Genomic DNA, 13,790 nt, shown 5'->3' with positions numbered 1-13,790 from the left:
AAATTATTGTAAAAGAATCTATGATGAAATATATTTAATTTACATGTTCAATAGATTCATAATAACTAATTAATTTAATTCCATTTTTGAACTTTAATTTTTAATTATAATTAATTAAATAATAATTCAAAAACTTAAATCAATTATTAGGTCATTTCTATACTCAGTGAAAATACACATTCATTTACGAATGCAACACCTTTCTCTAGCTTCATTTATATTCATTAGGTTTTACATGCAAATCATTTCTGGTTTCAATGAGTTGCAAAGGGATCGATTGAACATATGTTATTAGGGCTCAAATAATTTGTAATTAAGTTATAGTTTTTTGCCTATTAATTATAAACTTATTTAGACATGAAATTATTCCACTATAGTGTCGTGATTGAGCTCTCCCTAATTACATATCATTACGAAAACTTCTTAACCAATTCTCATCCAATGACCTTATCATCAATATATTTCCCTCATAGGATATCCTTAATCTCTTTAGGATAAATTTATTCGCCAAATATAATCCTATTTTATCTCATGTTAACCATTACATCTTCCTTCATGAAAAGTCAATTACCATCAATTAGTAATTAAGTCATTTATCACAAAGACAAATGACTTGTAACCATGTTTACTTTTCATCTATCATGTAATGCCGATGACAGAATATCATTTACCCATTAGTTGGACTATGAATTTCAATATTGTGAATGATGCTACATACTGTAGAAATCGTATACTCAACACACCAGCTTTTGGTTCATTATCTATTTTAACTCAGACTTTTACTTGCATCAAAGTACACGAGTCACACATGGATAGTCCATCATCCACTTAAGATTAAGGTATGTCACACTATAAATGTCACAAGTGAACAAATTTATAAACGAATCTAGGATCTATTTTACTTGGGTTTTGTTTGATGTATAGTCAGTCCAATCAGTCATATCCATGCATCTATCTTTTAGGAGTCATTTACTCCAATAATTAAGACAAAATATCTCCCCAATTGGGCAAATAGATTGAAATGAGCAAACGAGCACCAACTACAAATAATGAAGGCAAATAGTCCAAATAACACCAAAAAATGGAATTTCAAAAGCTTTATTTATTTTAGAAATCAAATTGGGTTTTTATTGTCATAATCAAGGTATCCACTGTCGATAATAGTGATTAATTCCCTTATCGTGGGTGCTCTTTAAAAAAATAAACGTTAGACCATAAAATGTGCTCCATTCTCACAGGAATTATGATTAGTTATCTTGAGGAAGATAGGATGGGTTTAAAGTTTTTGATCTAAAAAAATAACTTTTTTTGGTTAATGAGTAATTTTTTTTTACTTTGAAGAAAAAAAACTAAATGGATGTACTTTATTCAATATATATATTTTAATGTTTTTTTATAATTTTAATAATTTTATAAATTTATATATATTGATTTTTAGATTATTGTGTGATACAATCTTAAAATTTCATGTAATTATATTTAACATTGTGAATTATCCTTTGAAATTTGTAAAGATATAATTAAAAAATTAGGAATTAAATTAATAAAAGTTATAAAAATTAATAGTTAGATTTGTGGTTATACATACCTAATTTTAAAATAAAGACAACAAAAAAAGGTTAATAAAAGCACTGAAAATAAACTATTTGAAAAGTAGAGGGATTAGTATCAAGCAAATAAAAGTAGAAGGACTAAATTCACACAATTAGATAAGTATAGGGACCATCTTTAGAATTTGACCTATAACAAAAGGACATCAAACTCAAATGGAAGTGGCGCCAAAACCCTAAAATCTTCCCGCCATTTATAATATTATAATATATAGTTAAATTCCCAAATTCATTTCCAAATTTCACTGGAAAAAATCCCATCGAAATCAAAGGCATCCAGCAACTCTTTCATCGAAAGAAAAATAAAAAGGAGACAAAATCAAGTAGATTAATGGACTTTGATGGGCCGATTGATCAGCCTACAGACACTGGAGGTCGCCGCCGTGGCCGAGGAGCGGAGGCGGAGAAGCGTGCGGGAGCGCTAGAACGCTTAAGAGCCTTACGCCAGGGCGGGCGTCGCTCTGACGCCTCTGTGCCTGCTTACTTGGTCAAGCTCGATGAACCGGTGTTTGATAACTGCGATGAAGATGCTTACCAGGAGATCGTGAACAAGCGGCGAAAAGAGGCTGAAGATTTCATTGAGAACGACGATGAATATGGAGACTTTGGCTATGGAGATGACGGGAATGAAGTTGACTGGACTCAGGCGAGTCATTATCTGTCGTCCGATGATGAAGGGTCCGACGGCGGAAGATACTCGAGGAAAAAAAAGGTTGAGAAAAAGGAAAAGAAGGAAAATAACAACAATAATAGTAGCAGAGTAAGCAAAAGTAGCGCTTCATTGTCGGCGGCGGCGGCAATGATGGGGAAACAGAGGGTCTCTTCGATGTTTACTTCATCGGCCTTTAATAAGAAGGGTAAAGAAACTGACAAGGTAAAATGCGAAAGTATTGTTGATGATGTGATCAAGCAGTTTGCCCCTGATGAATCTGATAGGGAACATCGTAGACGAGGCCAAAACAGTCAATTGACTTCTGTTAGGCCCTTCAAAGTGGCTCCCTCGGTGGTAACTTCTGTTAAGAGTGAAGGTGAGTTAGTTTCTGAAGGATTGAATGAACTTGTTGAGAAGTATCCTTCGAACAATGAAGAAGCAGTTGTGGAATCTAGTGAAATCGAGGTTGACAAAGTGGAGCCTGAGGTTGAATTGAAAGTGGAGATTGTGGAGGAGAAGAAAGAAGAGAAAGAGGGGAGTGTGCTTAAATTAAATGCGAAGATCTCAGAGGAGAAGAAGGACGAGGCTTTGAGTGCAACGGCTGGATGGAAGGCAGTGAAGGGTGATGGGAATGGCAATGTGAATGGCTCTGTGGAAGGTATCAATGGGTTTACTGGTGAAGGGCAGTCAGAGTTTGAGCTTGATGTGGATGGCTCGATGCCATTTTATATACTTGATGCTCACGAGGAGTTTTATGGTGCTAATATGGGTACTCTTTATCTCTTTGGCAAGGTAATTGTATTCTTCTTGACTTACCTATAGCTTTCTTGAATTAATTTTATGGTGCCATGTTTGGTTGTGGCTTTAAATTTGGGTTTAAATTCCGTTTTCTATGTTTGTATGTTAATATGAGAAATGCCATTTGTGGTCTGAAACGGGAATTGAATTTAGGTCAAAGTACGGAGTGGATACCAAAGTTGTTGTGTGGTTGTAAAGAATATTCAGAGATGTGTTTATGCAATCCCGGTCAGTTCAATATTTCACAATGAAGATATTGTGAAACTTGAGAAGGATGCAGAAGAATCAAAGATTTCACTTTCTAGTTTCCAATCGAAGTTGCATGTAAGTTGATTTTCTTTGTCTTCATTGTCTCTCTTTGTTTTTTGGTTGTTGTTGTTTTTACCTTTTTGGATTCTGATAGAACGTTTGATGCTTCTCTTCTATTTTTTTCTTCAAGGATATGGCATCAGAGTTGAAGAATGAAGTTGCAAACCACTTATTAAACCTTAATGTTTCAGGTTTTACCATGGCGCCTGTTAAGGTTTGCAGACTCAATCAATCTGAGTTTTAGAATTTGGTTTATGCCCTGCTTAATATTGTCTATCTTTTCTATTTCCTCATGTTCTTATTCTGCTTGGCCTATTGAATTGATGATCAAATTTCAGAGGCGATATGCTTTTGAGAGATCAGATGTGCCTGTTGGAGAGAATTATGTCCTCAAAATTAACTACCCATTCAAGGTATATCACTAGAGCTGCATATAAAACAATAACATGGTTTCGTCTAGAGTTTATTTTCACGGATTTTGCTGGTGAACTATGTTTTGTTTTGTAGTTCAAGTAAATTTAGAGACACTAACAAGCCTTCTTTTAAACTTGTCCACACACCATGATTCCTTTGTCACAAATAGATAAACTAGTTTCTTACTCTATCCTCTATTATGACCTCTTTGTCCTCATTTTTAACAGGATCCACCACTTCCATCAGATTTAAAGGGAGAAAAGTTCTGTGCTCTGCTTGGAACTCACAACAGGTTTAATTAGTCTTATGTGCATGTTCAAATCTTAATAATTGTTTGATTGTATATCTATATGATTGTTTAGATTTAAGGGTAACACCTAGATCAACCACATCCATCCTGTAATCACTTGAGATAAGGCCCAATGGCTGGTTCAGACACAGATGCGTCAAATATGTCCTCTTTTTCAAAGTAATCTGCCTGTTTTATTGTCCCCCATTTTCAGCCAAGCACTTCAGTTCTTTAAATTCATGAGGCTGTCCTTCTCAATCAGACAATGATGGGATCTTCAACATAAATCTTGGCCAGTCTGTGTTTAGTACCATGCTGAGTAAAGTTCATTGACCTGGATTTTTAGAGGTTCATACAATGAGCCTCTTGGAAAAAAATAATTGCTTCCGTCTGTTAGAGGTTCCATTTGAGGAGAAATTTCATTCTAATCTTCTTATGCAGTCTTATGAGTTGTCAGAACCTTTTGTAAGCATTTCCCTTCTGTTTAATGTTATTCTAGTGTTTAGTTTTGGAAAGCCCTTTTTATTTATGGGGAAACTGTTGAATCAACATGCTTTTGGTGATTGACATGGTTATTTCATATGAAGTTGATTGATTGGCTAGTGATAATCTTAATATTTGTTCTGTGGAATGCAATGACAATGTTATAAAGTTATTTTTTTTAAATCAATTTGACTTAATAATTATTTTCCCTAAAAACACATCTTTGATGAGTTTCTTTTTAACCAAAGCATTTCTCCATGATTAGACAATGCTATAACCCATGGGTTCTTTACTTGAAAAATTGGACAGCTTACTGATTAGTATTATCACTTGCAGTGCATTGGAGCTTTTCCTTGTTAAAAGGAAGGTGAAAGGGCCTTCTTGGCTGTCAGTTTCTAAATTTTCTGCTTGTCCAGCTCCTCAGAGGGTAAGATTCTTGAACTTAAGCATCTAATGGTGTGGTTTTAGCTAAAATTACAAATTTAAGCACGTTTTCGGTTCTTATGTTAACAGTTTGGTTAAATTCTGACAGGTCAGCTGGTGCAAGTATGAGATTATTGTTGATTCTCCCAAAGACATTAAGGTTTCATCTTCATCTAAGAAAACAACGGAAATTCCTCCTATTGTTGTTTCAGCCATAAATTTGAAGACTATCATCAATGAGAGGCAGAATGTAAATGAAATAGTCTCAGCATCCATTATTTGCTGTCACAGGGCTAAGGTTTGTGTGTTATTGAGGCTTTTTCTGGTTATGGTTCTACATAGTCAACTAGGCACATTTTGTCAAGAATTTTTTTAAGAGGTTTTGGTTGATTTAAATTAGCCCCCCATGTATGGTAAGCTGCCTCAAATGTTAATTCTGGGGGATCTGGTCTTTAAAAATAACATGAAGCATTCCTTCCTACATATTATGGAGGTATATGGAGCTGAGAAGTAGCGCATTTTAAACTTTGAAGCTTAGCTGAGTCACTTTAATGCTTCAGTAATTCATTTCAGTGTTTAGTTAATAGCTTGTATACTTTAATCTTCTTTTAGGCTGGTTCAGCTATTTATGAAAACACCTGCACATTCTTTTTTATAGGAAATCATCTTAAATCAAAGTAGCAGAAAGATGTCATGTTGATATACTCGAACTTCATTAATATTAGTTAAGCATGTTCTATACTGGCTTAGATATCACACAAGTTGCTGTGTTGACCTAAGAAAATAATGGACTATATGCTGTTTGGGCTTTCAGATAGACACTCCTATGTTGGCTTCAGAATGGAAGAAACCTGGTTTACTGAGCCACTTTACTGTTGTCCGCAAACTTGACGGAGGCATTTTTCCTATGGGGTTTACCAAAGAGGTGACAGATAGAAACTCAAAAGCTGGATCAAATGTTTTAGTCTCTGAGAGCAGGTAAGTTGTGTATGCTGTCTTCCATCAAACCTTTTTGACTGTTGCCTCTATTGTGATAATATCTTTGAATGATTATAGTTATTGGGCTATTGAAGTATCTTTTTACACAATATTGCAGTGAAAGAGCTCTATTAAATCGGCTGGTGATTGAGTTATACAAGTTAGACAGTGATGTTCTTGTTGGGCATAATATATCTGGCTTTGACTTGGATGTTCTCCTGCATAGAGCCCAGGTGGGAATCTCCACAAAGTGCTTTACTCTAGAAGGAATTTATAGATACCTTTTGCATATTCTCTGCCACTGGTAAAGGATCACGGGCAGGCTTCAATCAGCTGCCCATGAGCATATTTAAGCAAAAGTTGGCATTCATTAATGTCTTATCACAACTAAATGCTATTTAGTAGGTGCAAGACTATTGAATCACTATTAATCAATGTCTATATACACATAATAGTCTCCTAAAAACATTCAATATTTTCCTACCGTTAAATTTCATTTTCCTGATGTAATCGTCAACTTTTCTTCATTATCAAATCTTTAGATGGCAATAACTGTCTTTAGGTTACTTTAACTTTCCTCTTACCATTCCTTAAATGCAATCTGCCTCTATACCTATCAAATGCCCATATGATTATTTTCCATGAACCCTATAGTGCTAATATTTTCTCTTATGCAGGCTTGCAAAGTGCCAAGCAGCATGTGGTCCAAAGTTGGCCGTCTGAAGCGTTCTGTGATGCCCAGGTTAACAAAAGGGAGCACCATCTATGGGTCTGGAGCCAGCCCTGGGATCATGTCATGCATTGCTGGTCGCCTTTTATGTGATACATATTTGTGTTCCCGTGACTTGTTAAAAGAGGCATGTAAACTGGTGCATTACACCCTTGATGCAATATGTGAACCTAGATGATGGAAACCTTTGCTTATTAAACATGCAATTTTGGTTCTCAGGTTAGCTATTCTTTGACGCAACTGTCAAAGACTCAGCTCAACAAAGACCGCAAGGAGATCACTCCTCAAGATATTCCCCAAATGTTCCAAACATCTGAATTGCTCATGGAACTTGTAGGTTCTGGTAACCATAACTTGTAGTATTGATTTGAATTCTTTATTTTTAATGTCTAATTACATTTCAATTAGGTGGCATCTAAACTTTAATAACATTTATACAGATCATTGTTAAACAAGTAATTAAAAATATAAATCTTAGCTGTAATTTGATATCAAGTACCCAACTTGCATGATGATTGTTTGATGTTTTTCTTGCACTGGTTCAGTTTATGTTGTAAATGAATTAATGACTTGAATTCCTGACGAAGAGCTTTTAGAGGTTCTGTATTTGTGCATTTCAACAAATTATGGTGGACGTTACTGTTTGAACTTGAGGATAATAATACTTGGAATGTCGAACAGGGCAAATTATACAACTGTAACTAGAAATTTGCTACTGGTCTGAGCTATCATGCTTCTAATAAATTTTTTTTGATGTGTTCAGATTGAATATGGTGAGACTGATGCATGGTTATCTATGGAACTAATGTTTCATCTAAGTGTTCTTCCCCTTACCCGCCAGCTGACAAATATCAGTGGTAATCTCTGGGAAAAAACCCTCCAGGTGAGTTCTGCTTGGTTCTATGTGCATTTATCTCAATATCTGTTCATTGACTTAATAAAAGCACACATTCCTTTTCAGGGTGCTAGGGCACAAAGAGTAGAGTATCTTTTGTTGCATGCATTTCATGCAAAAAAGTACATTGTCCCAGACAAGTTTTCATCTCACACGAAGGGAACAAAAGTTGCAAAAAGGAGAATTAATCATGGTGTTGAGAATGGAAATAGCGATGAGGTGGATAACAATGATATGAATTTTGAAGAGGAAACTCACAATGAACGTGGAAAAGGCAAAAAAGGTCCTGCCTATGCAGGTGGACTGGTTTTGGAGCCAAAAAGAGGACTATATGACAAATATGTATTGTTGCTGGATTTCAATAGCCTTTACCCTTCCATTATTCAGGTTCTAATAACTACATCATGCCTCTTCTATTCACAATCAGATTTGAATTTTATCTTTCTTTTCCCTCTTGTTCAAGGTAGTGGTTACTTCTGTTATATACTTTTTTAATTAGTACAAGCTGCTAATTTGGTCCAACAGGAATACAATATATGCTTCACAACTGTCGAAAGATTTCCTGATGGATTAATTCGTCGTTTGCCGTCTAGTAAAACAGCTGGGGTTCTACCTGAGGTATAATTGCCTCTAACATTCTGAATCCATTTTTCCTGATTACTTGTGAACAGCTGAATATGCCTAATTCTGTTCGAACTTTATTCATTCTATTTATTTGTCTTTTAGTTGTCAATATAATTCTTCTTTAAGTAGACGCTCCAACTGTCAGGATGTGTGAAGAAGTGCACTAAGTTTAATGAGGATTGTTGCCTTTGCCCTTTAGATATTTTAATTGCACTAATGTTTTTTTATTTTATGGTTTATTATAAAGTGTACAATAGAAACATCCACATTTAAGGAATCTATTATTCTTTTAGAGTGATTTTAAAATGTTTGAGGTCTTCAGAAATGGACTAGTGTTTTGGGTTGTATCTTGAGAAGACAACACATAAACTCTGAGAAGGAATTTGAATAAATAATCACTTGTTTTGATTTGAAATTTTATTGGCAAGACAATTAGATGAGTAACTATTTATAATCACAGATTATTAGTTATTATTTTGAGTCATCAATATATATGATAAAAGAAATCTGGGATGGTGTATTGATACTTGAGCAATCTGCATGCGTGATCATCTTTTAAAGAGCTATGGGGGTCTTGAATGGTTCTGCATGTTCAAATGAGAGTGCTCCGTCAAAGATGTGTCTTTACACTGTCTGTTAGGTTCCAATTCTTCATATGTAAATATTAAAAGATAATTTGTTTTTCATACCCTTCTGTAGTTGCTGAAAAATTTGGTTCAGAGAAGGAGAATGGTAAAGTCATGGATGAAAAATGCATCTGGTATCAAGGTTCAGCAACTTGATATTCAGCAGCAAGCACTAAAGCTCACTGCAAATAGGTTTGTGTGTATTTTAATTATTATTACTATTGTTTTGGGGTCGTTTGGTTGAAGCTTCATGTCTTTTAATTTCTTTAGGGACGAAGTCAGAAATTTATTTATTTATTTATTTTTTGGGGGGGGGGGGCAAAGGATAATTTTATCATTGTGTAAACTTATTTCCTAAATTTTAAAGATTAAATTGAAATTTTATTATCTTTGGGGGGCCAAAGTGGAATTTGATCATTTTATTAACTTATAGTTTCAGAATTTTAAAGGGATTAAAATAAAATTTTATCATTTTGGGGGGACCAAGGCCCCTCCTTGGTGCTGTCCTTGATTTCTTTGAATACTTTTAGTGATTGCCAAAGCCTGTCGTATAGATGGCCATTTCAAAATTCCTATCCAGCTTGTGACATTTTACTGACAATTCTTATTTGTAGTTTAGACGGCACCTCTTGCACATGACCTGATAGTGTTTACTGTGCAGTATGTATGGATGCCTTGGATTTTCCAATTCGAGATTTTACGCAAAACCTCTTGCAGAGCTTATAACACAACAGGTAGGAGAGCAATATGTAGCATACACAAAAATGCAGAGATGTCTCAAGTATAAAGATGTTGGTTTGATGCGGATCATTTTCTTTTGATTTGGTCTAAGTTATATTGCTGTTGACTAGGGAAGGGAGATTCTACAAAGTACTGTTGATCTTGTTCAGAATAATTTAAATTTAGAGGTAGTCTCTTATGACTTATGCCTTGATATTCAGAAGCTGTGAATAGCGACTATATCATGTCTATGTTACTGAATGAATTATGCTCCTGAAGATAGTATTTTTTATTGCAGGTCATCTATGGTGATACAGATTCTATTATGGTTTATAGTGGATTGGATGATATTGCAAAAGCAAAAGCAATTGCAGGAAAAGTCATCCAGGAGGTAAGGCTCTGATGATGTGATTTGTTTTCACTTGTGTAGGCTACCTTTTGCGTACTAAAAATGATTAAATTCATAAAAGCTTCAATGTTTCTGTGCTGTGCTTGTAATGTGATGCAAGTACATTGTTTGTAGCTAGGAATGTGGTTGATATGACTTTCTGCAAGGGTTTGTTTAAACGACAAACCTTTAACAAAGAAGAAAACAGTCACCATTAATTCCCAATTATTACTGTATAGGGTGTATTGCTGTAGTCCTTTTTCTTAGAATTTGACTTCCTAATTTGAAAGGTATGGATTTCCCTTGGGGTCTTTAGTGAAGATTTATAAACTATACAACCGGCTTTAATGTGCCATAAAATTTTCATTTTGAATCTAAACTCTTTTTTAGGTACCTCATGCAAGATGACTTGTCTTTTTATTCCCAGGTGAACAAAAAATATAGGTGCCTAGAAATTGACCTTGATGGTCTGTACAAGAGGATGTTGCTTCTGAAGAAGAAAAAGTATGCAGCTGTGAAGGTGCAATTCAAGGATGGGATGACATATGAGGTACGGTTGATTTCTCAAATACATTTTCATTTCCTACAGAGTCTTAAAAGAATTGGAGAGATAACCTTTTAGCTATAGGTTATTGAGCGGAAAGGTCTTGATATGGTTCGTCGTGACTGGAGCTTACTATCAAAGGAATTGGGCGACTTCTGTCTTGCTCAAATCTTGTCTGGAGGGTATGTGATATTCTCTTAGTTTTTAATTTTAAGCTGTATTGATTTTTATATCAACTTGGAAATCCCAGTAGAACTTGTTCACTGAGCATTTGTCACTGTTGGGGCCTATGTTTACAGGTCTTGTGAATATGTCGTTGAATCAATACATAACTCTCTCATGAAGGTAAGTAGAAAATGCTTATATTAGTACCGTTTTTATTTTGTTCTTTGGTTGGATTTGGTGTCGGACAGAATGTCTTAGCTCCTAGGAATCATTCATGAATACATCAAGGGGCTACTGTGTATGGTTTATTACACTCATCATTTGTCTAAACTTCTTTGCAAGGTGAAGTTGTGTGCTTCGACTGCTATTATAGAATTGACCTGTTTACTTGTAACAGGTGCAAGAAGAAATGAGGAACGGACAAGTAGAACTTCAGAAGTACATTATTACAAAGACATTGACTAAACCACCAGAAGCCTACCCAGATGCCAAAAATCAACCTCATGTTCAGGTGAGTTCAACAAACAGTAACTGGCCTTGCACGTGTTATGACTCTATCTAATCTTAATATAATTTCCCTTACCATGCATCTAATTCATTCAATGGATATTTACTTGAATCAATTTATAGGTGGCTCTCAGAATGAAGCAAAGTGGTTATTCTACTGGTTGCTCGGCTGGTGATACTATTCCATATATAATTTGCTGTGAACAGGTTTGTACGTCAGTTTTTGCATGAAATATATCTGAACTTTGGGTGCAGGCTTCATTTAGACCTCCATTTTACTTCATCTCGATCTGTTAATCCAATTTTTCTTTTCCCATTTTTGTTCTGTCTTGGACAGGGGACTAGTTCAAGCAATTCAACAGGGATAGCTTACCGTGCAAGGCATCCTGATGAGTTGAAAAAAGATGAAGGGAAATGGATGATTGACATTGATTACTACTTGTCACAGCAGATCCATCCAGTTGTATCTCGATTATGTGCTTCAATACAAGGGACTAGCCCAGAGCGGTTGGCTGATTGTTTAGGACTTGACTCATCAAAGGTGATCCCTATGCCTGAATTTGAAGGACCTCAATGCTCTATTTTGCACAGGGTTCGGGAGTGATATATTAGTATCTTATTGTTTTTTGCCAGTTCCAAAGTAAATCAAGTGTAGCTGTCAGCAATGACACCGCTAATACTCTCTTATTTGCCGTAGATGATGAGGAGAGGTAACTATTTCCTTCTATGCTGTTTTCTCCTTCGTAATATCGAAGAACTTTTTAATAGTTTTTACTTCTGTCAAAATTTTGCAATATTCTATAATGTTTATTATTCCTTCGCAAATGATTCTGATTATAACTTTCATATAGTTTACCATAATCCAGGTTTATGTATAAAAAGAATCTTGTCGGAATCTACTTCAATGACATAATGGATGTATTTCTTCCATGAAATAATGTAAGCCTTGGGTTGTGTTGCAGATATCGGGGATGTGAGCCACTGACATTGTTGTGTCCGAGCTGTTCAGCCACTTTTACCTGTCCTGCTGTATTCAGCTCCATTCATACAATTGGTGAGAAACCAAAAAAAATGCAACAAGAGGAATCTACTAGCAATTTCTGGCGAACGTTGCGCTGCCCCCAATGTCCAGAAGAAGGTGACATGGGTAGAATGTCTCCTGGGATGATAGCAAACCAGGTATTTCTTGAATTTTTTACTTGCTTTGCTCTGACACGACATGCTTACATCGATTGTCTGGTCATCCTAACATGTTTGGAAATCAAATATGTGTGCTTTGTCCTGTGTGCCAGGTCAAACGACAAGTGGATGGGTTTATTTCAATGTACTACAGAGGCTTAATGACGGTAATAGATCTCTTGCAAAATCTTGTATGTACAACAGGTAAAACACTTCAGAGTTTAGCAGCAATTAAATCTGAGAAAATGTTTTAACTTTGGTTTCAGTGTGATGATGAAACTTGCAAACACACTACACGAAGTCTCAACCTGCGGCTGTTTGGTGATTCTGAGAAAGGAACAGTTTGTCCAAACTACCCCCGCTGTAATGGGCATCTAGTGAGAAAGGTTTCATGACAATCTTTTATACATATATGTATTTTCCCTTAACAAGCTTATTATTATTATAAAGAAGCTGACATTGATTCCTTGAAATCTCTAGTACACGGAAGCAGATCTATACAAGCAACTTGCTTATTTCTGTTATCTCTTGGATACCTCACGCTGCATAGAAAAGGTGGTTCATTCTTGGTTCACAGTATCTGTTGCGTTGTAACAAATTAGGGGAATCAGTAGGTAGGGTATTTAAATGATTTGCTTTTTGGTTGGTGGTGTAGATGGATACAAGTGCGAGGATAGCAGTAGAGAAAGAGTTGGCTAAGGTTCGGCCAGTGGTTGATTTGGCAGCATCCACAGTTAAAAGAATTAGAGACCGATGTGCCTTTGGTTGGGTGCAGATAAATGACCTCATTGTCACGTTTTGAATCTTTCTTTTTCTCCTGCCTTGTAATTATCATGTAGTGGCCACTACCAAATTACCTTCCTTTTGTTTTTAATTGTTAGCATACATTCACTATAATCAGATTTTGTCTTAACCAGTGATTGGAAAAATTAATATTATTCAGATTATATTTATAAATAATTTATTTAACTATTGAATCCATAAATGAGTTTTATGTAAGCTTGAGCTATTTAATCATTTTGTATATAAATGGTAAAATATGCAAGTATATTTTTATTAGGTTGATCTAAGTTGATTCTTGATATAAATCTTAATAAATACAAGAATTATGGGAATATTTTGAAATAAAATAAAATATAATTATAATAAGCAATAAAAAATTGTTTTAAAACTAGATTGTGTTGGCTGGTTGGATTAAAAATTAGTTGGGATATTGATTCGAATAAGAGGTTGAATGAATTAATTTAATCAAATTGATTGAATCAACAATTAAAATGGTTTCCTTTGTTTTAATATATACTTCTAATTTTAATAATTTAATCATTTAAATTCAACAAGTTGATAGTTTAATCAGTTCTTGAAAACCTAATAAAAAAAAGAAAAAGAAATCCACTATTTTAGCTATTTTTCTAAAGCTATTTAGTACCGAGTCTTTTCATCCTCTGGTTAATGTCTT

The 13,790-nt window shown here is 34.9% G+C and overlaps 1 protein-coding gene across 1 annotated transcript; it reads left to right on the top strand.

Moving 5' to 3' along the window:
• The first annotated feature begins 1,863 nt into the window (after positions 1–1,863).
• On the top strand, positions 1,864–13,319 carry LOC105803927 (DNA polymerase alpha catalytic subunit). The gene is made up of 30 exons (XM_012636371.2): positions 1,864–3,054; positions 3,214–3,384; positions 3,500–3,583; positions 3,708–3,782; positions 4,011–4,075; positions 4,892–4,982; positions 5,088–5,276; positions 5,793–5,956; positions 6,075–6,189; positions 6,634–6,813; positions 6,906–7,019; positions 7,450–7,569; positions 7,648–7,968; positions 8,107–8,199; positions 8,905–9,023; positions 9,493–9,565; positions 9,683–9,739; positions 9,850–9,942; positions 10,367–10,489; positions 10,568–10,665; positions 10,783–10,828; positions 11,046–11,159; positions 11,279–11,362; positions 11,493–11,696; positions 11,789–11,865; positions 12,118–12,334; positions 12,448–12,501; positions 12,601–12,720; positions 12,815–12,889; positions 12,990–13,319. The coding sequence occupies exons 1-30, from the start codon at positions 1,942–1,944 to the stop codon at positions 13,134–13,136; spliced, it is 4,596 nt and encodes a 1,531-aa protein (XP_012491825.1). The 5' UTR covers positions 1,864–1,941; the 3' UTR covers positions 13,137–13,319.
• The last annotated feature ends 471 nt before the right edge of the window (positions 13,320–13,790 follow it).

The sequence above is a fragment of the Gossypium raimondii genome, chromosome 11 (genome assembly GCF_025698545.1).
Source record: "Gossypium raimondii isolate GPD5lz chromosome 11, ASM2569854v1, whole genome shotgun sequence".
Lineage (NCBI taxonomy): Eukaryota > Viridiplantae > Streptophyta > Magnoliopsida > Malvales > Malvaceae > Gossypium > Gossypium raimondii.
The sequence above is the reverse complement of the archived record's forward strand: the minus strand, read 5'-3'. Positions and strand labels throughout refer to the sequence as shown.

Coding starts and splice junctions, on each gene's coding strand:
- LOC105803927 (XM_012636371.2), top strand. CDS start 1,942: ATGGACTTTGATGGGCCGATTGATCAGCCTACAGACACTGGAGGTCGC. Junction 7,969..8,106: donor TTTACCCTTCCATTATTCAG/GTTCTAATAACT, acceptor TTGGTCCAACAG/GAATACAATATATGCTTCAC. Junction 11,866..12,117: donor GCCGTAGATGATGAGGAGAG/GTAACTATTTCC, acceptor GTTGTGTTGCAG/ATATCGGGGATGTGAGCCAC.